Source organism: Talpa europaea (genome assembly GCF_964194135.1).
Source record: "Talpa europaea genome assembly, chromosome: 4".
NCBI classification, from domain to species: domain Eukaryota; kingdom Metazoa; phylum Chordata; class Mammalia; order Eulipotyphla; family Talpidae; genus Talpa; species Talpa europaea.
The window spans coordinates 119,031,381-119,059,235 of record NC_140070.1 but is presented as its reverse complement, the minus strand read 5'-3'; the positions used below and the strand labels follow the sequence as shown (position 1 = coordinate 119,059,235).

General features: G+C 33.7%; 1 protein-coding gene across 2 annotated transcripts in view; it reads left to right on the top strand.

The window, feature by feature from the left end:
* The window catches only part of FXR1 (FMR1 autosomal homolog 1), a gene marked incomplete at both ends in the record, with an annotated part of 64,077 nt that extends 36,650 nt beyond the window's left edge, over positions 1–27,427 (top strand). The window contains 14 exons of one of the 2 annotated variants that reach the window (XM_084230993.1): positions 413–484; positions 889–1,037; positions 1,268–1,361; positions 1,801–1,917; positions 3,242–3,412; positions 5,346–5,424; positions 9,388–9,497; positions 14,679–14,765; positions 16,330–16,537; positions 19,755–19,958; positions 21,786–21,986; positions 22,705–22,785; positions 26,400–26,491; positions 27,257–27,427. In XM_084230993.1, the coding sequence (XP_084087119.1) occupies positions 413–484; positions 889–1,037; positions 1,268–1,361; positions 1,801–1,917; positions 3,242–3,412; positions 5,346–5,424; positions 9,388–9,497; positions 14,679–14,765; positions 16,330–16,537; positions 19,755–19,958; positions 21,786–21,986; positions 22,705–22,785; positions 26,400–26,491; positions 27,257–27,427 (1,836 nt within the window). The remainder of the gene's footprint in view (positions 1–412; positions 485–888; positions 1,038–1,267; positions 1,362–1,800; positions 1,918–3,241; positions 3,413–5,345; positions 5,425–9,387; positions 9,498–14,678; positions 14,766–16,329; positions 16,538–19,754; positions 19,959–21,785; positions 21,987–22,704; positions 22,786–26,399; positions 26,492–27,256) is intronic. The other variant, XM_084230994.1, reaches the window with a different exon arrangement.
* Positions 27,428–27,855: the final 428 nt, after the last annotated feature.

Genomic DNA, 27,855 nt, shown 5'->3' with positions numbered 1-27,855 from the left:
GTGGACTAAATGTGTGTAGGTTTTTATTCAATTAGGTTTCTTAGCTAGGGAACTAATGTCCAATTGAAGGACATTAAAAATTGGGTTTATCGTGTTAAGTTCTTATCCATCTGATAACTGAGGTTATCACAACGCAGTACTTGAAAATGAACAGTATTGAGAGAAACAGAAAGACCCATGTTTTATAACACTTACGTTTAGTAAACCTGTATGAATCTGGAATTTGATTTTTTTGGAGCAAAGTTGCTTAAAGTTTAAGTGTATGGAACCACAATTATGTTTAGTACACCTATTTCAATAAAACAGCATTCTTGATTCTTGAGTTCACTGGGATTTGACATTTATAATAAATCATTATTTACAATGTTGAAATCTTTTGGAATAAATGGATATGGTAATTTTCCCCCCTTAGGTATATTCAAGAGCAAATGACCAAGAACCATGTGGATGGTGGCTGGCTAAAGTTCGAATGATGAAAGGAGAAGTAAGTGATGCTAACACCTGCTTTTGTGATTGTTTCTAAGGAAATACCCCAATGGCTGGTTTTGTGTCTAAAAACGCACTTCAGAAATAGTGGATCACACTTTTAAAAATGAATCATATTTTTAATTTCTATTTGTGTCTTGAATTTGCAAATACCACAGCTGCCTTTGAGAGGTACTCCTTGAATATGTGATGGCTGCTAAGGTCCAGCCTTGTGTAAACCTGTTACCTAGTTTAGGAAAGTCAGATTAATGTCTGCCTAAGCTTTGCTTAGTACTTGTGCTGCAAAGGGGAGGAGTGGTGGTGTCAGTCTACTGGTTAAGCTGAGCACAGTAATTAGAACTTCATTTAAAACTCATTATTTTTGTTCAGATGGGGTTTTTAAAGTTTTTTGATATCTTTTAGTTTTATGTCATTGAATATGCTGCTTGTGATGCCACTTACAATGAAATAGTCACATTTGAACGACTTCGACCTGTCAATCAAAATAAAACTGTCAAAAAAAATACCTTCTTTAAATGCACGGTGGATGTTCCTGAGGATTTGAGAGAGGCGTGAGTAATTTTGTTTACTATTGAATTGCTTTGTGAATTGAGAGGATTTTCAGTGGTACAAAAATCTTTTTTCCCCGAACACCAGTCAAAAACTTGCAATAGAAAGTCTTTCTAATAACCAAAGTTTTAATGGGTGTTATAAAAAATGAAATATTAAGTTAGCAGTATAACTGCCTTCTGAATTTAATCTGTTGTTGAGATGTCTTACACATGAATTAATTTCTTTCTAGGTGTGCTAATGAAAATGCACATAAAGATTTTAAGAAAGCAGTAGGAGCATGCAGAATTTTTTACCATCCAGAAACCACACAGTTAATGATACTGGTAAGATAACTCTGTATTTTAAAAAGGTGGTTGATGGATATGGCACAGATTTTATATAATTAAGTATTTCCAAAGATAATCGCTAACTTGGTGCAAAGTGGATTAATACATTGTAGGAGAAAAATCTTGCAGTTAAAGATGTTAGTCTTGTTAAACTCTTTTGGAATAAAGAAGTAAAATGAAATTCTTAATATGATAATCTTACCACAAATTTTAATGTATGAAAACCTGAAGTTTCCTCCCACCAACCATAATTTGAGTAACAGACCTAATAATATGGAAAATCAGAGAAAAAAATGACTCATAGGGTATTGTGGGGGAATGTTCGGTCAGAAATGTGGAAGGTCAGAATCAAGGAATGCTTTATGTGGAGGGGGTCATGTTTGTATTATCTAGATAAACTATTAAGTTTTTGGGTGTTTAACTTCTTTGTTTCTAGTCTGCCAGTGAAGCAACTGTGAAAAGAGTAAATATTTTAAGTGACATGCATTTGCGAAGTATTCGTACAAAGTTGATGCTTATGTCCAGAAATGAAGAGGCCACTAAGCATTTAGAAGTAAGTAGATTTGCTCCTAAAAGATATCTTGTATGTCCCATTAAGTTTCATAAATATATTATTCAAGTTCCCTGAGTTAAACAACTTGATTATTAGGTAAGGCAACTTGGGACCTGTTTTGTGACTAAGCCTGGAGTCTTTGTGTCCTTAGAGAATTGATTTTTTTTTTTTTTCTATTTCTGTTCTCAGACCATAGCCTTTTGTTTGCAAAACGCTGCAGAGTTTTTTGTTGGGACTTGGTAAATGTGACAGCGAACTTAGAAACTCATTAACAATATTCATGAGAACTATATTGTTAGTTCTTATTTACTCTGTCCTTAATCTTTTCTTTTTTACCTCTTCCACCTGTCAGTCATGACACACTTCCATTAGTAACTAGTTCACTCTGACAGTTCTCCTGTAAGGGGTTGGAGGACACACAGTATGTTTTTCAAAAGACCATGTGATTGCTTCTCTATCTTGTGCTAAATTACTCCTGTTTTCCCCTCTTCTTCATTGTCACACTATCAGGAAATTTGTCTTATTGCCCTGAGACTTGCCCCTCCTTCTCCCCCCCAAAACACATATACCCACACACTTTCTTCGAGAAATTGAAGTGTTTATCCGTAATACAGATTTTTCAGTGCCTTTATTTATTTAAAATGATAAATTAAAAGGGATATGCAAATAAGTTTTAAAACATAAATCATCTGTTAGAGAACTGACCTATGTCATTAATTCTGGAAAATGTTTCAGAATTATTTTTCTATGGCTGTGATTAAATAGGTTGATCAATTTTTTTTCTCTTCCCATTATATATGATCCAAATGAGTTTCCTTTATTCCTTTTGTTCTTAGTTTTTCTTATTTGTGGCAGAATACACAACATAAAATTAACCATCTTAACTGTTTTTAAGTGTGTAGTTTAGTAGTGTTAACTATGTCCATATGGTTGATGGAGCAAAACAATCCCCTGTTCCTCCTTTCCTTCATCTTCTGGCAAATGTACTCTTTGCTCCTGTACATTTACTTTAGACTTCTAAATGCCACTATGATACTTTTAGGTATGACATACCATAGGTATGTCATGTAAATGGAATCGTACAGTATTAGTCCTTGTGACTAGTTTATTTAAGCATAATATTCTCAGTGTTTATCCACATGGTAGCATGTGTTAGAATTTCCTTAACTGAATAATATTGCATTGTTCACATATATAACATTTATATTTTCCTCATTTAGCAGATTTGGATTGCTTCTATTTCTTTATCATTGTAAATAATGCTAAGCAAAAAAAGATTTATTTTGATCTTTAATATTAAATTTTTATTTACCTCTTTTACTAGTGTACAAAACAACTCGCAGCAGCTTTTCATGAGGAATTTGTTGTGAGAGAAGATTTGATGGGCCTGGCAATAGGAACACATGGTAGTAACATACAGCAAGCTAGAAAGGTTCCTGGTGTTACAGCTATTGAGTTAGATGAAGATACTGGAACATTTAGAATCTATGGAGAGGTAAGCTGTGCTTTGTCCCCCCACTTCAAGTAACTATGGTAACATTTGTTAACTGTGATCCCAACTGGGTTTCCTTTATTCCTTTGTTCTTGGTTTTTAATTATGGCAAAATACACTTAACATTAAATTTTTCTTAACTATTGTTCGAGTCTATTATCTGGAATTGTAATATCCTAGGAAAACACTAATATTAGCTTAATATATAGTGTGTGAATGTGTTATGTATATTGAAGTCGATATTGTGTAATGGGGGAATGAAAGATTGAGTAATGTGTACCATATTTTAAATACCTTAACTCTTCTGAATTTGAGTTTTATGTGCGCCACAAATAATTTGCTCATATATTATTTGACTGCTTTGTGTCAAGCATTCAATAGCAGATAGCATATAATAGAAGAGCTTTTATAGAAGTTGAATTTGCACAATATTTTGTCACTGGTTAATTTGATAGTTTGAGTACACAGTAAAATAATCAATCTGAAAAAGAAAATCAGGGGCCTCCCCTGGTGGCACAGGTGGTTGAGTGCAGCGCTGTGAAGCTGTCCACAGCCTCTGCAGCATGGGTTTGATCCTGGCCGTCAAGAAACCCACATGGTGTGGCAGACCTTTCCTGTCTCGTCCACTGCTCGCCTCAGCAGTGTATTTCATTCAGTCTGTCTGTTCCCTGCTCTGTCTCCGGCGAATCCTCTCACCCTCCCACGCATCTGGCTTGTACTCTGTTTCTTATATGCATGAATAAATAAAAAAAATCTTTAAAGAAAACGAAAATCAGGCTTTTCATTGAGACTGTGCTTCACTATATAATAAAGTGAATTAGGCTTTTGTGGTGGTGAATTTAACGAAGTAACTAACAATTCCATTCTCCCTGAATTGGAATTATGCTTCTACCACTTGAATGGGCTTGGAAAAAGTTACTTTCCTGCATAACCTTTCCCATTGTAAAGTGAGAATAACAATAGTGCTTACCTTAAAGTTTATGAAATGTTTTTAGTTTTTATTGTATATGATATAGTAAACATGCAACACACTTGATCTGCGGGTGTTAAAGTGTAAACATTAAAAATGGAAAGTTAACTGTTAGACTGTGAGTTTTCTTTTACCTTCACTCTGGAGAAGGCCCCATCTTCTTGTTTTTAAAAATTGTATCTTAGAAATTACAAATTTGAATAATGTGATTTGTAGTTACTTTAAAAGTGAATCTCTGCAAAATCAGTTTTTAAAGTCATTTCCAATTTTGATAATGAAAAAGACAATGTAGATGGCTTAAACAATTTGAGAAACTTGTCTTTAACATTCAACTAGAGAAATAAAAAACTTGGAATCTAGACCAATATATGTAGGCTTTGGTTAATTTTTTTTTTTTTTAAGATTTTATTTATGCATACAAGAACTGGGGTACAGGCCAGAGATGCTGGGGTGGGGGGGTGGTTTGAGAGGATTCACCAGAGACAGAGTGGGGAACAGAACAGGCAGACTGATGAAATACACTGCTGAGGGGAGCAGCTGGCGAGACAGGAGAGGTCTGCTGTGCCATGTGGGTTGCTCCCTGGCTGGCCAGGGATCTAACTCATGTTGCAGAGGCTGCGGATTGCTTCAAAGTGCGATGCTTGCACCACCAGGGAGGCCCGAATTTGGTTAAAATTTGGCTAACATAGGCAATTTAAATTCTGTCGCTAATTTTGTTACAGTAGCTAATGTTTTAATTTTAATAGTACTTTCCTTCTAGCCTTTTAATGATTACTCTTATTTTTTTTTTTAGTACTTAATGAATTACTTGACCTAAAACATCACTTTAATGGGATAGGCAGAATCTGTACTATAGCATAAACATTCACATTCTTCTCATTTTCTTGTTTTGTTTTGTTTTTTTTTTTGGATTGTGGGTTGATTCAGGGTTGTATTTCATGTTTGTTTTCTGTCTCCTGCCTACAGAGTGCTGATGCTGTCAAAAAGGCTAGAGGTTTCTTGGAATTTGTGGAGGATTTTATTCAGGTTCCTAGGAATCTGGTTGGTAGGTACTTCTACTAAATGTTAAATACTGTTACATACAGTGACTTAACTGAAAATTAGTGTTGTGTTGTATCTGATGTTTTTCACTTAGAGTTATAGATTTTTTTGGATAACACTAGTTTTCATTTTTTTTTTAGTGAAAACATTGTCATTTGTTATCTCATTATTGTCATGTTCAAAAGTAAAAGTTTTCTTCTGTACAGGGTGACCCTCTAATAAGACCCAGTTTGTCATTACAGTTTAGTTTTTCTTAATCCTTTTCCTCCCTTGGGTTTTTTCATATTCTCATCTCTCATATTTTTTGGTTTCATTCATATATCCATCAGACTTGTCATAGTACTTTTTGAGAAGGTGTTTGTGATAATTTTTTTCTTTTGTTTAGTGCAGAAGAAAAAGTAACAGTGGATTAACAATAGGGTAATAAACTTCTACACAGTAGGCCCTGAATAAATAATAATTGGTTGTTGCAAAGGCATAGAATAAGGTAAGAAGTCATGGGCAGGAGAGAAGGCTGGTGATGATATGAGGGGAGGTTTCACTATTAAGCTTTTTTTTTTTTTAAAGATTTATTTATGTATACAAGAACTGGGATACAGGCCAGAGTTCGGGGGTGGGGCGGGGGTGGTTGTGAGGATTCACAGGAGACCGTGGGGAACAGAACAGGCAGACTGACTGAAATACACTGCTGTGGGGAGCAGCAGGCGAGTCAGGAGAGGTCTGTTGGGCCATGTGTGTGACTCCCTAGCCAGGATCGAACACATGTAGCAGTGGCTGCGGATAGCTTCATGGGTTGCGTCTTAACCCCTTGTGCCATCAGGGAGGTTCCCTTTCACTATTAAGTTCTTGAAACCATTAACGAAAACTATTGTATCCATGAATTATCAGTTAAGTGACAAAAGTTTGAGTCAAAGCTATATGTTCCATTTAATGGGATGAAATTTTAATAGCTTTGCTTCTTTGTCCTTTACATTGTGTTATTTGTCCTTGCAAATGCAGTTTTGGAAAATGGAAAAACTTGGATCATAAATTAAATACTCTGATTTCCAAGAAGTTTAATATAAAAATAAGCATCAACATTAGGTATTGACCTTCACTAGGAGGGGAATGGGTTTTTGTCACCTTTAGTGTCACTTGTTATTCACTTTCTTGAAAAAGTTTGAGTCCATTGATACATATTCCATCCACATTAACATATAGACCATTCATATGTCTAATTCATATTCATATGTAATCAGGCCTGGCCTGCCTTTAGGAAATGATTTCTTTGCTATAGGTGTGTTATATATAAAATCACGTGAAATGGGGAAGAAAAATCAAAAAAGGATCCATTGTGAAAGTTGGTTTGTTTTTTTTTTGGGGGGGGGCAATAACAAGTAATGTAATCTAGGACAATAGCCTGCAAGACAAGAATATGTATGTTTTCTTGTTATTCAGCTGTTATTTCCATAAACTCTCCAGTTCTGCACAAACATTTGCATAGCTATGACATACTGCCAATAAAATAAGCTCTACTTTTTCTGTTTTGTTAATTACCGTAAAGTGAATTGCTGGAGAGATGAATTGAGATGTTGAATAGAAGCTTAAAGATTTTTGTTTATTTTTTTTAAATGGTAAACAAAATGTTACTGACTGTAATTGTCAAATGAAATCCTCTGACAAGAAAGCTGCTTTTTGTTTGTTTAAATAATACTCAGTTATTGACACCTATCAATACTAACATTGTGGTTGCTGCTTTACAGAACATAATTTAACTTACGTTTCTTCACTTGTAAAAATGATTTGGAGATGAGTGTGTGCGAGGGAATCTGTTTTCTTTCCAACCCAACAATTCAAAGAAGATTGCCTTGGTCTTCCAGAGTTTGTGGCATTGTTAATTTTGAGTAAAAATTTCTGATATTTCAGAAATAAGGAAATAGGATAAATTGGTAGTTCTTGGATTCTTTATTTCTTAATTTGTGCAATGATGATGTGAGTACCTGTTTTGTGTCTTTTTTTTTTCCTTCTACCCTGTCTTGGTACTTTGGTGATATGGGTTGTTTGTGTACTCTTTAGAAAGTACACATTATAGCAATTATTATATATTGGTGAAATACTCAGAAGTAGTGTGACAATTTCACTTGGTGATTGTTTATAATAATACTACATTTCCCTCCAAAATATTTTATGGGTAAAGCAATCTTTTGCAGTATAGTATATTCTTAGTCCAAGTGAAAGAGAAAAAGAGGACTGAGAAGTAAAAGGGAATGATGACCATTGGTGGTAAGTTCAGAGAGAATTTCCTTATATATTTGGTTCCAAGAGTTCTACAATTAACCATTTTTACCTCTTCCAAATCAAAAGAAAACTTAGGTAAACATTGACTTGAAAATGAATTGAAATATTTCACCTCCTGGAAGCCTTCCTTAATACTTCTCTACAATGTCCCTTTACGCTCAATTTATACTACAGGTTTGCTTCAATTTGTCAATATACTTTGGAATTTAAGCTCAGAAAACAATTACTTAAAATATTGATGGTCTCTGGTCGTACTAAAAACTTGAAGGTAGGTTCCTGCCAAGGACCCCAGAAAGGTGATGGAGGTGCACTCACTGATTGTATATAGTTCATAAGAAGGATGGGACAAAGATTCTGGGGGAGGGACTATAGTCTTTCAACCTGAGGTGGTGTTTTTACTGAAAAGTTATTTGCTGCTTTTTAGTGGGCTTAAAGATGGAGTTACTACTTGAGCTTCACTGTGTTAACAATGAGGGTTGCTTTTATGTGCTGCTGCTAGGGCTGATCAGAGAAGACATAACATGAGAATTCCCTGCCACGCTCCATGTTTTTTTTATTTAGAACTTGTTCAGTTGCTTTAAATTTAGATTTCTAATGAGGGTGGAAGTTTCAGAGTAGGGACAAAATCCTATAATACTGTCTTTTCTGTATTGACTGGCTTACTGTTGTAATTGTTCCCTTATTTATTTTTTTAATGGTAACATTTCTCAAGCTTGCAATAGGAAAAACTTCCATTTTAACTCCTTTCAACAAAATTAATTTATTGTGGAACTAGATTGTTGAGGATGTGGACAAATACAGTATTGCTGTTAACTTTGTAAAAGGGTATATCTGTTCCTTATAGTTAACTTTACCTGAATATTTACATCTGTTACTAGGTAACACTACCCAGTATTGCTTTGTTATTTTATGAGTATATATTAATCTTTATAACTAATAAGTTCTAAGGGGAAAAATTTTCATGCCTCCCCTTTAGTTTCTCCTTTAATTATCGCATACTCAATAATTGCCGTTAGATAGACTTACAGGTTAAGTGTGGAGAAGATAAATAATTTGAACTTTGTCATTTTATATTTCTTATCTAGCATGACAGCATATATACATGGGTACTGTATTTGCATAACTGAGACTTAAAAAAATTCTTGGTGTAAATGTAAAATACTTGCTAAATGTAAATATTTTTATTTCAATGAAGAGACTTCATTTTCAGTGTATCTTCAAGTCACAGATATCTTCTGAACAAATAGAAACTTGAAAATAAAAGCAGTATTGGTGGATTTGTTTATTGCTTGACTTAATACATATATAATAAACATAATGTGATTAATGCCAAAAGTTTTATTTCCCTTTATCCAAGTTTTTGAAATGGTTTGGACTTGATTTTTAAAAATAGAAAAATTACATAGGTCATTAAAACATGTTTTAGACTTTTTATACGGTTTTATGTTTGAGCGTTGTCAATTAGTTAATTGACAATTAATTAATAATAGCCCCAGGGACACTGGAGTGAAGGAACTTTGAGAACAAGGATGAGATTCCTCAGTAGTCTGTTGGAATTACATAATTGAGAGCAAAAAGGTGTCACTTGACCTGGTTTTTATAATTTGATAATAAGCCATAATTTTGGGAGTGGGTGTTGAAAGGATAGCAGTATTGGTTTTTAACTTAGTATCTTTTCTCTTTATTAAAGGAAAAGTAATTGGAAAAAATGGCAAAGTTATTCAAGAAATAGTGGATAAGTCTGGTGTAGTTCGGGTGAGAATTGAAGGAGATAATGAAAATAAACTACCTAGAGAAGATGTAAGTATTTAAAATGCATTTGCCTGGTTTTTTTCATTTTCTGTTCTTTGCTGACTGATGTTTACTTTCATTTTGGAAATCATTTTGGAAATAGTTGTATCTGGTGAGCCAATTAACACTGATGTATTTTTAAAATTCTGTTACTTATAATACTGCTTTTATATTTAAAAAACAAACCATCTTTCAGTTGTAGGTCTTAGGTTCTTCGTTGGTTACTCAGTTTTTCATTAAAAAGGCCAGTTTTTGATTGAAGGTTTTCAGTTTGATAATTTCACAGTTTTATTTTTTTTTTTTTGAAAGGGTTTTTTTTTTTTTTTTAATAGCGGCATGCTTTATTTATTTGTTTGCTGGTTTGTTTGTTTGTTTTGTTTATACATGCACTGGGTACAGTCAGAAGCGCGGGAGGGAGGGTGAGAGAATTCACCAGAGCCAGAGCGGGGAGCAGAGCAGGCAGAAGGACCGAAGTACACTGCTGAGGGGAGCAGCGGGCGGCAGGAGAGGTCTGCGCGCCATGTGGGACCCTCCTCCGGTGGCCGGGGATTGAACCGGCGCCACAGAGGCCGCGCGCAGTTTCGCAACCCAGCGCTCAACCGCTGCGCCACCGGGGAGGCCCTCACAGTTTTATTTTTAAGAGTGTTAAAAGCTTTAGAACTTGACACTCAACAAATTAGTCTGTTTTAAAGGAATTCATGATAATAACTCATGCTTTTCTTCAGCGTCTAAAAGCTTGGTGCTTTTTAAAATTGGAGTCTTAAAGCTTTTATGTTGCTGATAATTCTGTTTTCTGGAATTTCTTAATTAGTATCTCTTTTTAAAATCAAATGTTAATATTTTACCCACTGTGCTGTTCTTTATTCCTCATACATCCCTTTAAGGATATTTCAGCTTTTTGACTTCAGTAGTCAACTCTGTATACTCAACTTTGTATGCCTAACTATATAAGTCAGAGATTATCTTTGAGTATCTTCCAGAAAATATACAATCACAATTTTGCACAGTATATTTCTATTTGGAGCATTTGTTAGCCTGTTGGATACAGTTAGTTTAAAAAAGGAAAACCATAGACATTTAACACTAAGGAATAGTCTCACAGTATTTGATGTTGTAAAGACAACTTGTTTAAGCTAGTTACTTAGAGTGTGAGGATAAATATACACTTAAAAAATAAATTAGGAAAAACAAATGTCTTACAGATGAGTACTTGGGTATTTTCAGTGATTTCATCCTATGCTATTTCAAAAAAGTATTGTAAAACTCAAGGAACTTTCACTTTTTATACACTTTCCCCCTTTTTTATTTTAATAGGCCTTTGAGATGGATGAAAATATGTGGCGTTATAATATTATGATTGTTACTTTATCTCCAATATATAAAATAATGGTAGCTCATTTGACATAGAACCACCACCTATTGGTTTGAAGATCAAGGTGTTTATTGTATTGGCCAGGAAAATTTCTTAGGGTGATCCTAATATGTAGTCTTACCTTAGTTGGATTTGTGCTGGTTGCTTTCTAGTAGTATTTACCATCTTGTTGGAAATTAAATAAAGTTTCTGTAGTTGTGATCACTACTATATTTCTGTGCTAGGGTCAAGAAGTACAAATGCTTACAGAGAACCCAATCAGATTATGTAAATAAGTAAGCAGGTTATGATGTAAAAGATAGGGAGAGGAGAGGATAAGTTGTCTTTCTATAAAAGAAAAAGATACTCAGCTTTAATTGCTATTTGGGAACACATGTATGTGTTGCTGTATCTTTGGCATTTTTAAGAAATGCTGAAACAGTCTCTAAAATTTTCAAAACATTGAGTGTTAGAAAATTTCTGAATGTTGGTATTGATTTATCTCAGGTCATTGTTTCACAATTTAAGCTGTCTCAATCCTCTGGGGACTCAGTTCTTTTACTTCGAAGTGTTTGGTGACAGACCACTAGCCTGCGATGCCTTTATCACCTGTATACCATAACAATTATTGTCTGTATAATTGGGTATTTAGTGATTTTTTCTTTGAATCTTTCATCAGCCCCTGTTCATCTTAACTGTCTCCTAGCCAGGGAATGAACTTCTTGAAGTCAAGAAACTAAATCTGAATTCTCATATTCTTCATACTTCCTAGGCACTTCACAAATACTTTTTAAATCATCTAAAGTTTTTAGAAATTAGATTTGAGGTTTTAATTGTTAAATATGCATATTTATATAAAATTTATAATAACATGGAAAGGTACAGTGTGAAAAATAATTGTATCTATGTCTTGTCTATATCTCTCTTCTGTGTCATGCCTAGTACTTTTTAGGCTGTTACCAGATTGCCTTTTTGTGTCTCTTGGTGGACTGCTTTTGTCTGTTTTACATAATTTTTGTCTTTTATTATTGAGCTGAAAATTCACTTACAGAAGACAAAGCTTAATTTTGTCATCCATGGATTTATTGGTGTTTTTTAGGTCCGCATTAGTTAGAAATCTGTCATGTGATCTGTAATGCTTAGAAATTAAGAAATTTAGTGCTTTTTATTTAGATATAACTATATATAACTTTGTATTTCATGTTTTCATATATGTGGAGAATATTTCTTGTTTCTTCTGGGTTGGCTTTTATTTTTCCTGGTGCAGATATGTAAATTTTTTTATATTGGGTTTTTTTTTGGGGGGGGGGAAGGGGGGCTTCATAACTTACAAATTGTGCAGGTTTTTTGTTTTTTATTTTAAAGATTTACTTATTTATACAAGAACCGGGGTATAGGCCAGATGCATGGGAGGGTGAGAGGATTCACCAGAAGATAGAGCTGGGAACAGAACAGGCAGACTGACGAAATACACTGCTGAGGGGAGCAGCGGGCTTGACAGAGAGGTCTGCTGCACCATGTGGAATCCTCCCCTGCCCGGCAGGGATCGAACCGGCGCTGCAGAGGCTGCGGACAGCTTCACAGCACTGAGCTCAACCGCCTGTGCCACCAGTGGAGGCCCACGAATTGTGCAGATTTATGGCACTTTTGGTGTAGTTTCTTTCCTGTTTGTAGATCATTCAGAAATCCACTTATATTTTTGTTCCCCAGTTTGGATTTTTGTGTGTGTGTGTGTGTGTACTCCAATTGGAATTTTTTGGTGTAAGTTATCCAGATCAGAGGTTTTTTGTTTTGTTTTGTTTTGTTTTTGTCTGCTAGTTGGTTGTCCTGATGCCATCTAGTAACTATCAACACTCAGTTTAATATTTTTTAAAAATCCAGAAATTTCACTGAAATAACTTAAGGCCATACCATCCTGAATGCACCTAATCTCTGAAATCGCTCTTAAATGAATTCATTCATTGTAATCATTTACTCTTGAAATGTTTTTCTTACTATGGCTATTCAATAGCCATTATTCCATAAAATGTGTCTTTAAGGATTTCTTTTTACCTGTCCTTTGCTTTGGAGGTAACAGTGATAATTACAGGTCAGAGTCAAGGCATTTGTATAATCTTATTCCTTGTAGATCATCTGTCTGGAATGACTATTTGGTAAAGTTCTGTTAATATTTACTTTAACCACAGTACTGTTTTTTGTGATTCTGAGTTTCTGCAACCTGGTATGGCATAATTCACGTTCAACTTTATATTCCTTTGTTTTTTATTCATATCACTAGTGCTATGCCATGAGATCATTACACGAATATTGAGTATTTTTTCCGAGATTTTGATTGCCTTTATAGCAGAGACTTTATTTTTATTCTTCAGCCTAACTTTTGACAATTGGTGTGTTATTTGGAATTAACTGGACATGAAATTAGCTGAAACAGTTGCTGATTTTGTGACTTTGGGCAAATTGTTTTCACAGCTCAGTTTTACTCAGTAAAACTGCGTAAATTTTTCTCAAAATTACCTCTTAATGAACATTACAAAGAAAAGTTATAGAATACATGAAATAGAATGTGGTATGTTTTTAAAATTTTCTTACATTCCCTTTTTCTTGAGGAATCATTTTTACTGATTTGGCATCTTTTTGTCTGCATATGAATGAACATAGGATGTATAATTCCTCACACATTTGAGTCCCTTGTTTCATGCCTTCAGAGTTGTAATTAGTTTTTTACAGTCACTACAACTTTCTGTAAATTATGTGATACCTTTGTTCTGTACTGTCTTTAGACTGCTTAGCTGGCCCTTAGCCCCTATCTACTTTTTTGATTTCTCACATCTAAAATTTACTAATTAAAAAAATTAGCTTATAAACAAATCATTGCGTAGTTTCTTATATAGATGCAAACTTTTTTGAGCCACATTTAGTTCTTATTCAGAACCTAAAATTCTTAAGCCCGTCTTTTAAAATAACTATTAGGAACTATTCTATAAAAGCAAGAAAATGAGCAGAGACACTGAAACTAATTTGGGGAGTTCATTTTGGTTTTTCTCACTATCCAGTATACCTTCCACTTTTTTTTTTAAAGATTTATTTATTCATGCATACAAGAACTGGGGTACAGGCCAGATGTGCGGGAGGGTGAGAGGATTCACCAGAGACTGAGCGGAAAACAGAACAGGCAGACTGATAGAAATACACTGCTGAGGGGAGCAGCGGGTGAGACAGGAGAGGTCTGCCACTCCTACCTTCCCACTTTTTAGATCCTCCTTTCGAAATTTGGCAAAGTAAACTAGGTCTGGTTTAACCTGTGACTAAGTATTTACCCACATCATTAATTGCTTTATTTTATATTGTATAAATAATTTGTGCTCTATAATGGTACTTGAAGTATCCCATCCAATAATACATAGACATTTAAGATTTTGTTTTCTGAGAATATATTTATCATAGGAATAACTTGGGCAATGCACTTTTTTTCCTTTAAGCAGTTACCTGTAAGTTGATATATTTAGTCTGGTAAATTCATGCCAGTTTGAAGGAAATACAACTTTAAAAGTTGATTTATGTACCAATTGGATTGTTGGGTTATAAATTAGAAAACCTGACAGAAATAGATTTCTTTAATTAAAATTTTTAGCACACTAAAAGCTAGCCCAAATTTATTGAAAAATCTCAGTATTTCCAAATTATAGTTATTTTCAGCAATTTGTTTTTACAATTTAAAGTTTAATTGCTATATAATTGCTGAATGATTTAGAAATTGGTATATCCAAATTATTTATTGATATGTCAAATTTAGACTATTTTAAAATATTACATACTGAGGGCATTGTGTTTTCTTACAGGGCATGGTTCCATTTGTATTTGTCGGCACAAAAGAAAGCATCGGGAACGTACAAGTTCTTTTAGAATACCATATTGCTTATCTAAAGGTTTGTATACTGTTCATATTCTTATTTCATTGTTGCTCCACAAATTGAAGTTAGACATCATTAATTTTATATTTGGTCATCGTAAATTTCAAATTAAAAATTTTTTGTTAATTCATTTTCAGTTATATTGTTTTTCTACTTGAGTTTAAAAATAAAGGTTCTTTTTTCATAATAAAATTATTGGCCTTATGTGTAATGTTTATCTTTCCTCTGACCTTTATATTTCTTTCTCTTTTCCTTTTTTTTTTTTACCAGAAACCCTATATATTTATCTTTAAAGATTTATACCTTTTTTTTTTTTAAAGATTGATTTATTTTTATACCAGAGCTGGGGTACAGGCCAGAGGTTGGGGAGGGGGGTGAGAGGATTCACCAGAGACAGAGTAGGGAACAGAACAGGCAGAACTACTGAAATACACTGCAGAGGGGAGCATCGGGCCAGTGAGGAGAGGTCTGCTGTGCCATGTGGGTTGCTCCCTGGCCAGGGATCGAACTCGTGATGCAGTAGCTGTGGACAGCTTCATAGGTTGTGTCTTAACCTCTTGCGCCACCAGGAAGGCCCCTTTATTTCTTTTCTTACTGTTTAAGAAATGGTCATTTTTATGTTTCTGTAATTAGTCTCTTATTTATGTATCTACATGTTCTATTTTGCTTTACCTTGTTTTTTTACATGCAAATAAGGCTTAGAACTAGGAGTGAAGTTGTACTTTCTTAGTATCTGTGGTATTGAATCGTATGCACCATCTCTATAGATATCATTCTTAATCATTTTTTCTAACATAGTCTGAGTTGATAAAGAGCAAGATTTTAGAAATGCCGCAAAAGTTATTAAAAGTTGAAACTGTCATTTTCTAATCTACTACTTATTCTTGTTTTTCTTGTTTAGAGTACAGTAATACCCTAACTTCCTGTCTGTAGGATGTTATCCTTTTAGTTACTCATCATTCCTGCTATGCTAATATTTTGAAAGCAACTCCTATAATGTCATTCCTTTTAAAAACTCCTTTTATATAATCTCAGTTCAGTCTGGTATTCTGAGCTTTGTCTTCCAGTACTCTATTACCTTTAGCCAAGAGTTTTACCTTCATATTCTGTAATGCCCTTAATTTTCCAATGACCAAATGTAGTAGTTCATCTGGGTCACAGTTCAGGTATCATTACTTTGAAAGGAAAGTACCTTTTTAATACCTTTCATAGAGGGTACTCATTTGGCATAATTCTAACTCCTTGAGGACTAACTGGTAATATGTAATTATTAGCTTCTTAATAAATAAATAGGTTACTTTAATGGTTGTCTGATAACAACTGCCCTCGGAGGTATAGAGCTCTTGTCTTTTTTTATATTGTATGTCTGTGGCACAAATAAGGCATCAGTAAATCTTTGGTGAATTGAGTCAGCGAATCACCTTGTAAATTGTGTTTACTAGGAACACAATTGTACTTTATGAAAACCTGTGAAAGATCACAGCTTCTTTCTTTGGTAGGGAATGTAACTCTTAGTTCTAGACTTTAAGAAGACAACAAGTTACATATAAAACTTAAACCCTTTTTATTTTAATTATAGGAAGTAGAACAGCTAAGAATGGAACGCCTACAGATTGATGAACAACTACGACAGATTGGTATGGGTTTCAGACCTTCTTCCACCAGAGGGCCTGAAAAAGAGAAAGGATATGCCACTGATGAAAGTACCGTCTCTTCTGTACAAGGTTCTAGGTCTTATAGTGGAAGAGGCAGAGGTCGTCGGGGCCCTAATTACACCTCCGGTTATGGTAAAAAGCAATTTTTTTACCCTAATATTTCTAGTTTAGGTGCTCCAGTGCAATTTGCTTGTTTACTTAGTCCATCACTTGACTTTGACACTAGGAGACAGATCTGAGATATGTTTTAATAGTAGCTGTGTCACACATAATGATAATAGAAAGTATATAATTCAAGCAACTAGATAATGAAATATTCTTTTGTTAAATTGGTAATTTATAGTTATGTTTATATGAGAGACTTGTTTTCCAAATATTTCCTTCGTACGGTTGTGTACATGTCCCAGTAATAACCAGTAATGTTAATAGTAGTGCAGCTAGGAAGCTTCTTTTGCTTATCTTCTAAGAAAAGTTTGGAAAAAAAAAAAAAAAGCTAATCACTGTGAAGATTACATTTACCAAGTCTGTACTTCATTCTAAAATGATACGTAATTGTTTCACTAAACAGTCTTGAGTATTAGCATCTTACATCTGGTTGTGAAATACATTTCACCGACAGCTATATATGAATATTTTCTATAATTGATTTCATTTGTCAGCCTGGGGTCTTCACCCATGTGGGAAGGGGCTTATGGATGATTATGTCAACAATTTGCTAATCCTAAATTCTCACTCTTCTTCAGCTTTGGGGTTGTTTCATTTTTCTACATTTGGACTTGGATCTTATTAGAGACCTGATATTTTATTCTTCTTAATTTCTTCTCTTTCTCTTTCCTTGTCTCCTCCACTCTGCTGTGCTGATGCTAACTGCTTTGGGAAAATATTTCAGCAGCTTTTTGAAAACAGAAACCATTTGGGGAAAACCAAAATACATGATTACAGTATACAAATTCTACATAATTCTATTATTGATGGAAGGATCATCTAATGATACCAGTTATATTAAATTTGTACTAACTTTCATTTGCTGTAGAGTTGGAAGATTAATCCCTTTCCTTTTGTGTCCTCTTATTTCCATGTTATCAAATTTCTTATTTTTTATTTGAAAGTAAATCCTATACTGAACCTGAAAAGCAAAATCCCAGCAAAGTAGAAGTGCTCAGTATGTAAAAAGCCAAGAATTGCAAACTATAATGGTTTTCTTAGAACTATATAAATCCAGTGAATAAATAGAAATTAAGTATATACTGAATGATTTTAGAGCTGCAGTTTACTAGTACAACTAATCAGGTTTGGTTTTTTGGATGATGGATTTATTGAAAAATATTTGTAAGGTTTTGTGGGAAGTTCGCTTATTAGGTTACTGCCAAAGTACTTTTGTCAGTGATGATAAGTTTACAAGAGACTAGTAGAGGCATAAGATCTGGATTGAAGAACACTATGGAAATTGTTCAGTAGATGGCACTCTTACCTCTGAGTCATTGCAGAATGTTAACATTGTATTTCTTGAAATAGCTGTTGAACTTAAACAGTGGGTTTGAGAGAAAAACCATTTGATTTGGTTATAGATGTTCTTGTGCTCTGAATATTAGAAGGGGTTTTAAGTGCTAACATATAAACTGTATAAAAAGCATTTTCTCAGTATAACATCTCTGAAATCAGTATGTGTCTTATAATGGGTGATGTCTTACAGCCTCAATTGGCAGCATTTCTTTACTAGCACAAAATATGTCTTGAAATGGGTGGAATGTTGGATTTTTTTTTATTTTAGCATACATGATTATTGAAAGTATATGAACCATACTGTAATTCTGTACCCAGAGTATTAGTTTTTTATTGGTGTCACAACATGTCAGAGTTAATGGTTTGAACAATACAAGTTTATTATCTTAGAGTTTTCTAGGTGAAACATCTTAAGAGTCTCAGCTACAAAATCTGACTTTCAGCAGAACTGTATTCTGGAGATTCAAGGGGAGATTCTATTCCTTTGATATTTCTAGTTTCTAGAGACCATGCCCATTATTTGGCTTATGACCCCTCTCCCCTTTCTAGTTTACGAAACTAGTAATTGGATGGGGGGGGGGGTCTGAGGGGAGGGGTCAGGGAATCCTTATTCTGCCATCTTTCTGGTTCTCTGCAGGTGAGAAAGGTCTCCTGCTTTTTTAAAAAAAAATTGAGATATAAATTAAATACACAACATTGGTTTTCTGATACTAAAGTCCATGTGGTTAGTTTGGACTTTACCTAATCCAAAGGAACCCCCTCCTCCCAACCCCCATGTTAATATCCTCAACCTTAGTCACTTTTGCAAAGTTTTTTTTGCCACCTAAAAATATTTAATGGTTATTTAAATATGAATAAAGCAGAACATTAGCCAGTTCATTAACCCTTTTCCCTTCTTAAATTTACTCTATCTGTGATCTACTTAAATTTATGATTTGCCCACTCCCTTTAATTATATTGAATATTGGATTTAGGTTAAGCTTCAGAAACCTACGTAATTTCCTCTGACACTTAGTACCAGAAATTCTGTGGAGTCTTTAAAGACCAGATATTTATCTTTAAATTTTGGTAATGGTTTCTGGCAGGGTTATATATTTGTAAATAAGTGATGAAGTTCTGACGCATACTAAAGGTTTTTCACTATGTGTGAAATGATAAATTGCCATTATTTTAGCATGTCATGACATCAGTTAATAAAGTGCTTTTTTTGTTACTTGGAGAAATAAAGTGTTTGGGAGATTCATTCTTTTCCGTGAGATTGTTTCCTAAGACTCAAACATGCATAGTAGAAACTAGGTATATTGTTCCTAAAATATACTTCAGGCTAAGTATTTAATCCATTCTATGTCTAATTATATCCACATTTAACACATGTGGAAGAAAAAAATAGGATTCATTGGAGAATTGTCTTTAAAGAAGAAAGGAAATTGGGTAGGCTTCACTCCTTAATCTCCCCCCCTCCCCCAAAAGCTGTCTTTCCTTTGAGTAACATTTTCATGTTTCTAAGTAGTATCAGGTGCTATATTCTTAGAGGCACTTTCTAGACATGATTATTTATAGCACTATTTTATGTACTACCAGTAAAAATACACGCCCAGTTAATGAGAGACCATCAATTATGAGAAACATTCTGATTTCAGAGGTTTATTTAAAATGTAGAAAAAATAAAGTGCCTCTTTAGATTGAATGAAGTACTGTAAGACCACACCAAATAATTGAACTATTCAATTCAGTCAGTAGGATTATTTAAATAATGATTTGCAAAAAATAATTTGAAAAGTTTGATTTCCCTTTTTTTTTTTTTAAAAGAGAAATTTTACTGGCTTTTGTTATCTTCTTTTCCAAGGAACAAATTCTGAGCTGTCTAACCCCTCTGAAACAGAATCTGAGCGTAAAGACGAGCTAAGTGATTGGTCCCTGGCAGGAGAAGATGATCGAGAGAGCCGACACCAGCGTGATAGCAGGAGACGCCCAGGAGGAAGAGGCAGAAGTGTTTCAGGGGGTCGAGGTCGTGGTGGACCACGTGGTGGCAAATCCTCCATCAGTTCTGGTAGTCTTTTATATACTATGTCAGCATCCTGTCTTTGTAAGCTGTATAAGTTTATGAAAGTTAATTTATTTCCCAGGACCACCCATTTTTTCAAGTTTCTCTTTCCACTCATTGTCTAAGGAAATCAGTGGAACATATACAATGTAAGGAAAAATTTATAGAATGTTTCTTAGTGAAGATTTAGCTGGAATATTCAGGTTAGAGAAACTTGTTAGCTAATGGTTTAATTGTTTAATGGTAGGATATTTGTTCATTTCTTTAGTTGGTGAATAATTGCTAACTATTTAGTAATTAGAACGTTCCTCTTCCCCCCCCCTCTCCTGCCTCCTAGAATTTTGGGGTATGTATTTGTTTGCCAGACAGATCCAGAGACTTTTAATTAATGCACAGAGATCTAAATACCTTTGTATATTAAAAAATTAACTGAGAAGTATTCTTTCCTATTGGCACTACTTTGTAAATAGGAAGAGACCACTTAAATTTTAATGTTTGAGGACTTGAGTGTTTAAAGGAGTAGAGATTGGAGGTGTTTAAGCAACTTTTTTACTCTTGTCATTTTGAATTTTTTAATGATGTAACAAGTGTGGTTTTTGATTTTAGCATAATGGAATGGAGAGGGGACAACTCAGGGAAACATGGACTAGATTTTATCAGGCATATAACTTTAATCATTTATACACTAAGAAAACTATTCTAAATGTCATATGCTCTATGAAAATGTATATAGTCTTAAATATTAGATAACCATAGGCTTAAATATATACCAAACGTGTTTACCAATCAAAATCTGCTCAAACAAATCACAAAATTTAGGCGACATTTCAAAAGGTATTCTCTAGTTCCAGTGATAGTTCTTGACTCCTAAAGTTTACTTTACAGTGTTATAGGGAAATGGTTTTTATAATTTACTACTAATTCACTATTACTAAGGTTGTTAAAATTACAGTATGATATGATGAATTGCAAAATAAATGTGCTTTACCTAGTGTTTATGATTAATGGATAAACTTAGTGTCTTTTGCAATGATGCTAGCTTGATAGCTGTTACCAAAGGAAATTAGAAAGGAAATATCGTGATTAGGTGAATTTCTTCTAAATTTTGATTGGTGGAGGCAATAAATACACATAGGTAAGATGGGTAATTTTTTTATTAATTATATCTTAAAGCTTCTCTACCCCCACCCTCCCTTAACCCACCTTCACTCTTTTCTCTGGAGATGGGACTACTAGTCAACATTCATTTCTTCATTTTCCTATTACCAGTTAAAATTTCAGCATTTATAAATCTCTTTATTTTTGTGTGTATACTTTTTTGATTGCTTCAGTTTATAATAATGGATTTCTGTGTCATTGAGTGCAGGTGTTGAGTGTTATTTGGAAGTAGTCATTTTAGCAGTACAAAGAAACAGCAGTCACCTTGAACTCAGTAAGGGGAATAAAAGCTCACTCTTAGAATTATTTCATTATTAGCTGAATATTTCTTTTCATTTTTATTTCTCTAGCCTCTGGACAGGAATAGCTAGGAATGTGAATGTCAAAATTAGCATGTAATAATGCGCTATTTCCTGACATATTCTGAAAACAAGTCAAAGAGAAATGGTAGGCTGAAATGTCTGCTCATCTTCTGCTTTAATTTTTCATCACCATTTGTAATTTTCTCATATTTTCAAGGTTAAAATAATGATATAGAGAACATTTGAGGGCTATATTTTTATTGGGGAAAATTTGAAGTTTAAGATTAATTTATATAATTCAATATAGATCAAAACATTCCTTATAACTGCAGCTCTCTTAAACAAATATTTCTTGCCTCTGACATGCATATAGTGCTCAAAGATCCAGACAGCAATCCATACAGCTTACTTGATAATACAGAATCAGATCAGACTGCAGACACTGATGCCAGCGAATCCCATCACAGTACTAACCGTCGTAGGCGGTCTCGTAGACGAAGGACTGATGAAGATGCTGTTCTGATGGATGGAATGACTGAATCTGATACAGCTTCAGTTAATGAAAATGGGCTAGGTATGTAAGCACTTAGGGAAAAGATATATATATTACTGTATGATGCTGTTACTGTATGATGCTTTTTTCATAAAAGAAAAATACAAAAAAATTCCCCAAACAAGCACTTCGCATATTGAAGTTTTCTTGGTGTTTACTTCAACAAGGTGTAGATAATTTTGTGTCTCTCTTACATGTCTAGTTCTCAGATTTGTAGAGTAAAAATATTTGAAACTGAGAGGTTTTATTAAAAGTGCCCTTTGGTGCCATTAAATCGGTATGAATATTCAAACTACAAGGTATTCTCATATTGTTCCCAAACTAGACTTGGGCTTTCAGCTTGCCTCTTTAAAACTTAATATAATTAATATAAATGACACTAGTCAAGGTATGTATATTGAATAGGCATTTATTTCCAAAGGGCTAAAAAGTCATTAACTTTGGCAAATTTAAACTATGTTGTAGAGGAAAAGTTTATTCCTTGAATGATGGTGATTTAAGTCTTAAAGAGTGTAAGAATTTAAAGCCTTAAATTTCCAGATAATTACATTTTTGATCTATTTGGAATGCTTAAAAGTATACAAAAATATATTTCCTGTCAGTAATGTATATTGTTTTATCTGTCTTGTTTAATGAAAAGGTTCTTGTTCCCCTTTCCTTAAATCTTTGAAGGAAATACTTTTTTTTTGTTTGTTTTTGTTTTTATCAGAATAGTTCATGGTAAACTTTGCAATTACAGATGATAGTGAAAAAAAACCCCAGCGACGCAATCGTAGCCGCAGGCGTCGTTTCAGGGGTCAGGCAGAAGATAGACAGCCAGGTAACTTGAGTGGACCTGTTGACAACACCAGGTCACAAGCATGAAAAAAAATGTCATATGTCTGCTTTCTAAATATATTATATTTAACATGTACACATGTGTGCATATACATTCAAGATGTGCATTGCATAAATTACTCAACTAATAAGACTACTACTCTTAAGAAAATGCATTCTTCCTTCACACTATAAATGTTTAGTAACCTGTCTAATTGAACTAATGTTGTGTCTCAATTTTTGACATGGAAATACCGTTGAGAAACTATTATTTTGTCTACTTGGCAGACTCTTCGAATTTGAGATGAGGCTTGCCATCCCAGGGACTAAGTTGTAGATTGTGATTGAGGTTGATTGGCAAAACTGGGCAGCTTTTTGCATGGTGCCTGCTTACTATATCTGAATTCAGCACCTCATTATTGTGGGAATTATAATACCCACATTTAAAAAAAAAAGTATAAGAGAAAAATATTTGAAAGTGTCTTTTTCTTATTAAGAGGAATGCATGTTATGTTTTGTTTATTGTAGTGTGATACCTTTTCCCTTACACCTACTAACTACTCAAATTAATAATACTTACTTAGTTTTAGAATGTTATTTATTTTAAGTAGTAATAATTTTTAGTGACTTCAAAGAAAATTGTTTGCTGTGTCTATTATTTTGAACATAATTCCATTTTCTGTGTACAGAGAATCACATGTATGTTCACAATGAAGAAATTGTGTACACCAGAAATAAACCCCTTTTAAACATAAATCAATTTTGCATTCTTTCCGAAGCAAATTCTTTCATGTCTTTTCCCCAAATAAATTCCACTATCTTTAGTATTTTAAGTTTAATGGTTGTAGACATATTAGGGAAGATAAAAGATGTTAGTTCCCACTATTGAAAAAAAGTTTGTTTTAAAGATAATTTGTAAATTTAAAAGGGATTAAATATTGACAAAAATTGAAAAGTTTCCAGGAAATGTTTCTTAATATTCTTTTTCCTGTCTCATTTATTTTAGATCAAGGTACTGTAATTCTTTCATTTTTTGAAGGCAGTACAAACAGTGAATACATTTTCTGGCTATACTTTATAAATATGAAAATTCAAACTTTATCAGTATGGGATTAACATAAATAACATTAACTAGATGAATTATCACTAAGTCATTTTACATAAAAGGAACAACTTAGTGGGTGTGTTACAGAACAGGCAGAGATTTCCATATGATGTTAATTGGGGTTTTCAATAATTTGACAATGATTTGTAATGCATTATGCATTTATTCCTATTTTACTCTGATTTTTTGAATTACCAGCTTTTTCTCTTTAAATTCCTTGCCTTCCTTAACGTCCCTCTTCCCACTCATCACGGGGAGGGGGGGGGGCTAACCAAGATAGGATAGGTGGAATAAGCTCATCATTTTCTCCTTGTCCCTGGGAGTAGTTCTAGAGGGACAGCCTCCACCTAAAGTTAATACCAACGTTCTTTATATATTTAAGACACACACTCTTGTTTTCATCTGCTCAGAATTCCTTGTTACTTTTAGTGTAGATTAAACAGTGAATATTTATAACTAGTGGGTTGTCGGAAAAGTCATGATTTATTTTTCTGTTTTTCAAGCAAAATTGCGTCATGATTTTTCCTACAGCCCAATATATATAGAATGAAGCAATAAACTGGTGTCCAATTTATTAGCTTATATATCCCTTAGAAGAAATTCTGTAGTCCAAACTATGCCACACAAATTGTTTTGTCTTTTCCCGTAGATATTGCAAGTATTTTTTATTCGCTATTAAATTTCTAATTGATTTGTATTATAAGCACTGACTATTCACAGATTTTTACTTGAATCAATTGAGATTATTTTTACTTTTACCTTCCTTTTTGGGCACTGGTATGATTTTTACCTTTCAGGTAATAAGTGCCTCTTAATTTACTTGATAACCATTTCATTATCAGTTTGTCTATGCATAATGGATGAAGGCTTCCTAGAATTGTTTCATCACTCTTAGGTATTCAAATTTATCAGTGTGTCTGTCTGTGCTGCAGGGTTTCCAAGCAGCAGAATTCTTCCAGTTGTGTCACTGAGGGCTGATCTTTGGCAACAATGAATTCATTGCAGTGAATTCAGTGTTCCCCAAACTGGAATCATTCCTAGAATGGTTTTGTCCCCATGTATGTGGAGATAATAATGAAGTAGACTGTGATAATATTTCAGTTTTAGAAACTGTTAATGTATTCATAAATTCATTTACAATGAATTTAAATAATTTTAAAATTCTCCAAAATAAGCACCCTAAGTTTCATATAAATTGGAAGAGGCAGTTTTACACGCAAAACATCTTTATTTAGTGGTGTTTCTAATAAGTGGTTTGTATTCTGAAAAAGTTGTTTCCTTGAGATTTTAAAAGACCAATTTTAAGATCTTGGATCTTATAAATGGTAACATGTTAACTCATGATTAAGAAAAAATGAATTGTAACTAGCTTTTTATTATAAAAATGATTTAAGTGTTTTCATATAATTTGAACTTGATGGACCAATTCTCATACCTAGTAAACTTTAAATAAATAATGTAAAGTTTACTTCAGTTTTCATTTTTTACATATGACCTTGCTCTATAATTGAAAATAGGCTATATTACACATAATCTGGCAAGTTTTTTTAGTTTCTGATAAAAAAATGATTCTTTGAAAGAAAGGTAATTATTTTGATACTTCTTTTAGTCAATGAATTCTAAATTTCAATTCTTTGAAGAGAAAGGATAGAGATAAAAAACTGAGGTCCAGTCAGTAGACCCAAAGGTCATTTGTTGTATTTGGATTGGCGCCATAGGGTGTTAGCTTGGGATAATCTTTTTCCTGAATCACTATTACCATCCACCTGCTTCCTTGTGCACACGTGGATATTCATGTGTGCGTGCACACACACATACACCAGTTCCTTGCATACTGGCAAAGTGAGTAGGAGTGGTTATTGAATTCATGGTGACCATTTTCACACCACAATCACTGTCCACATTTATTTGGGTGATGGGCTTTGATTTTGAATGAGCTCATAGTTCTTTTACTTGAGGTCACTCAGAAGAGTTTCTAGTGTGAAATGTTAAAAAAGGAACCATAAAATAGCACAAATGGGTATCTTGTGTTTTATTTAAAAATAAAACAACTAATGTATGTTTGAGTGAATCTCTTACATCTTTGATGTAAGTTTTCCAGTTGAAGTATACCACAATATGAGTTACACCAATTTTATCCCATTTTTTCCCCACTTATAATTGCAAACACTCTCTGGGCTTAGAATGCTGCCTTTTCTATTCTTGGATTGTGGATTTCTACATCAACCCACAACCACAGACTCAACCAGAAGCAGATGGCTGGATTCTTGTGAAAGAGGACTTTAATCTAGGGCTCCTCAATGTCCAGCTTAAAAATTTGCTGTTGTCAACATTAAATCACAGGCCAATTTTTCAAGCTTTGTTTTTGGTTGGAGGTGGTACCCAGCTTAAGAAAATTTTGAAATTGGGTAACCCACCACTAGTTTAATAAAAAATTAAAAATATTCTTTATCCATAAATAATCTTTAGAGATTTTTTTTCAACACCTGTAATTTTTTTCTCATCTTCAACAGTCACAGTTGCAGATTATATTTCTAGAGCTGAGTCTCAGAGCAGACAAAGAAACCTCCCAAGGGAAACTTTGGCTAAAAACAAGAAAGAAATGGTAAGGAGAATTTAACCTGTAGGTTCTATTGTTTTGGTTATATATTTTTTTCTTTTTTTTTTTTTTTTTTTTTTTTTGGGTATGATTTAGCTTTATTTTTACTTTTTAACTTACTGTCTTATCACTTGTTTCCCAAACTAGACAAATAATTTTAAAAACGACTACTCTTGATTTTGTTCATGGCCCCAAGTAACTGAACATATGCATGCTTGAGTCTGAAATTCTTTTCAGTTAGAACTTGAAATAGCAATTGGAAAAAATCGTTCTGCCTACGGATACTGGGCATAGAGACTTGCTTAATTTGTGGAGCAATAGGCTCTGTACCTTTTCTCAGTGATGGATATAGACTTTTAAGATTCAGTTCTTTTAAATGCTTTAAGGGACTTGATAATGTGAATGCAAGCTTCAGAATAAAAGGTGAGTAAAACAGGTGGTTTATTTGCTCTACATAGAGTATTAACTGTTTATGTTCTTTTACATGGTGTGTACTCCAGTGTTTAAAATTAGGTACAATTTCAGTAAACAAGTCCAGATTCTTCCTGTGGTTTAGGTACTGTTAGGTACTGGAGATAAAGAGTTGAAAGATTCAGAGAGTTGTGAATATATTGGTATTTGCTTTGAATTTTATTAATGTTTTAATTCTTTGAGCCATTGTGGTATGTGAAACTAAGACTTATTAGCTAATTAATGTTTATGTAGTTATTTTCCTCCTCAGCTATAGATTTCATTTATAAAGAAGTTGAAAAAGTTGTCTCCCTTTGGCAGGCAAAAGATGTGATTGAAGAGCATGGTCCTTCAGAAAAGGCAATAAATGGCCCAACTAGTGCTTCTGGCGATGAAATTTCTAAGCTACAGCGTACTCCAGGAGAAGAAAAGATTAATACCTTAAAAGAAGAAAACACTCAAGAAGCAGCAGTCCTGAATGGTGTTTCATAAACTGAAGAAGTTCCTAGTTTACAGTTCTTTTACATTACATTTTACAATAGTGCTTGTACAAGCTTGCCAAAGATAGAATATGGATCGCCAGTCTTTACATCGCACTTTCAGTTCCTCCATTTGGAATTCAGAAAGGGGAGGGATCCTGAAGAAATCATATGTTAAACATACTTTGACACCTACTGTGTTATAAAATATATCATCAGATGTGCCTTGAGAATAGTATATGTAACATTAAAAAAAGTTGCTGGCTATAGGAAATGTTATTTTGTTTTCAAAATATGGCAGAGATGGGGGGAGGTGGGAGGGGTGTGGGATCCCTAATATTCTTTATGAAAGCATTAGCTGCTTTTGTTACATTTTTAATAATATGCAACCACTTCTTCACCTGAGGAAAACTAGAATGAAATGCAGTCTAAAATATTTTG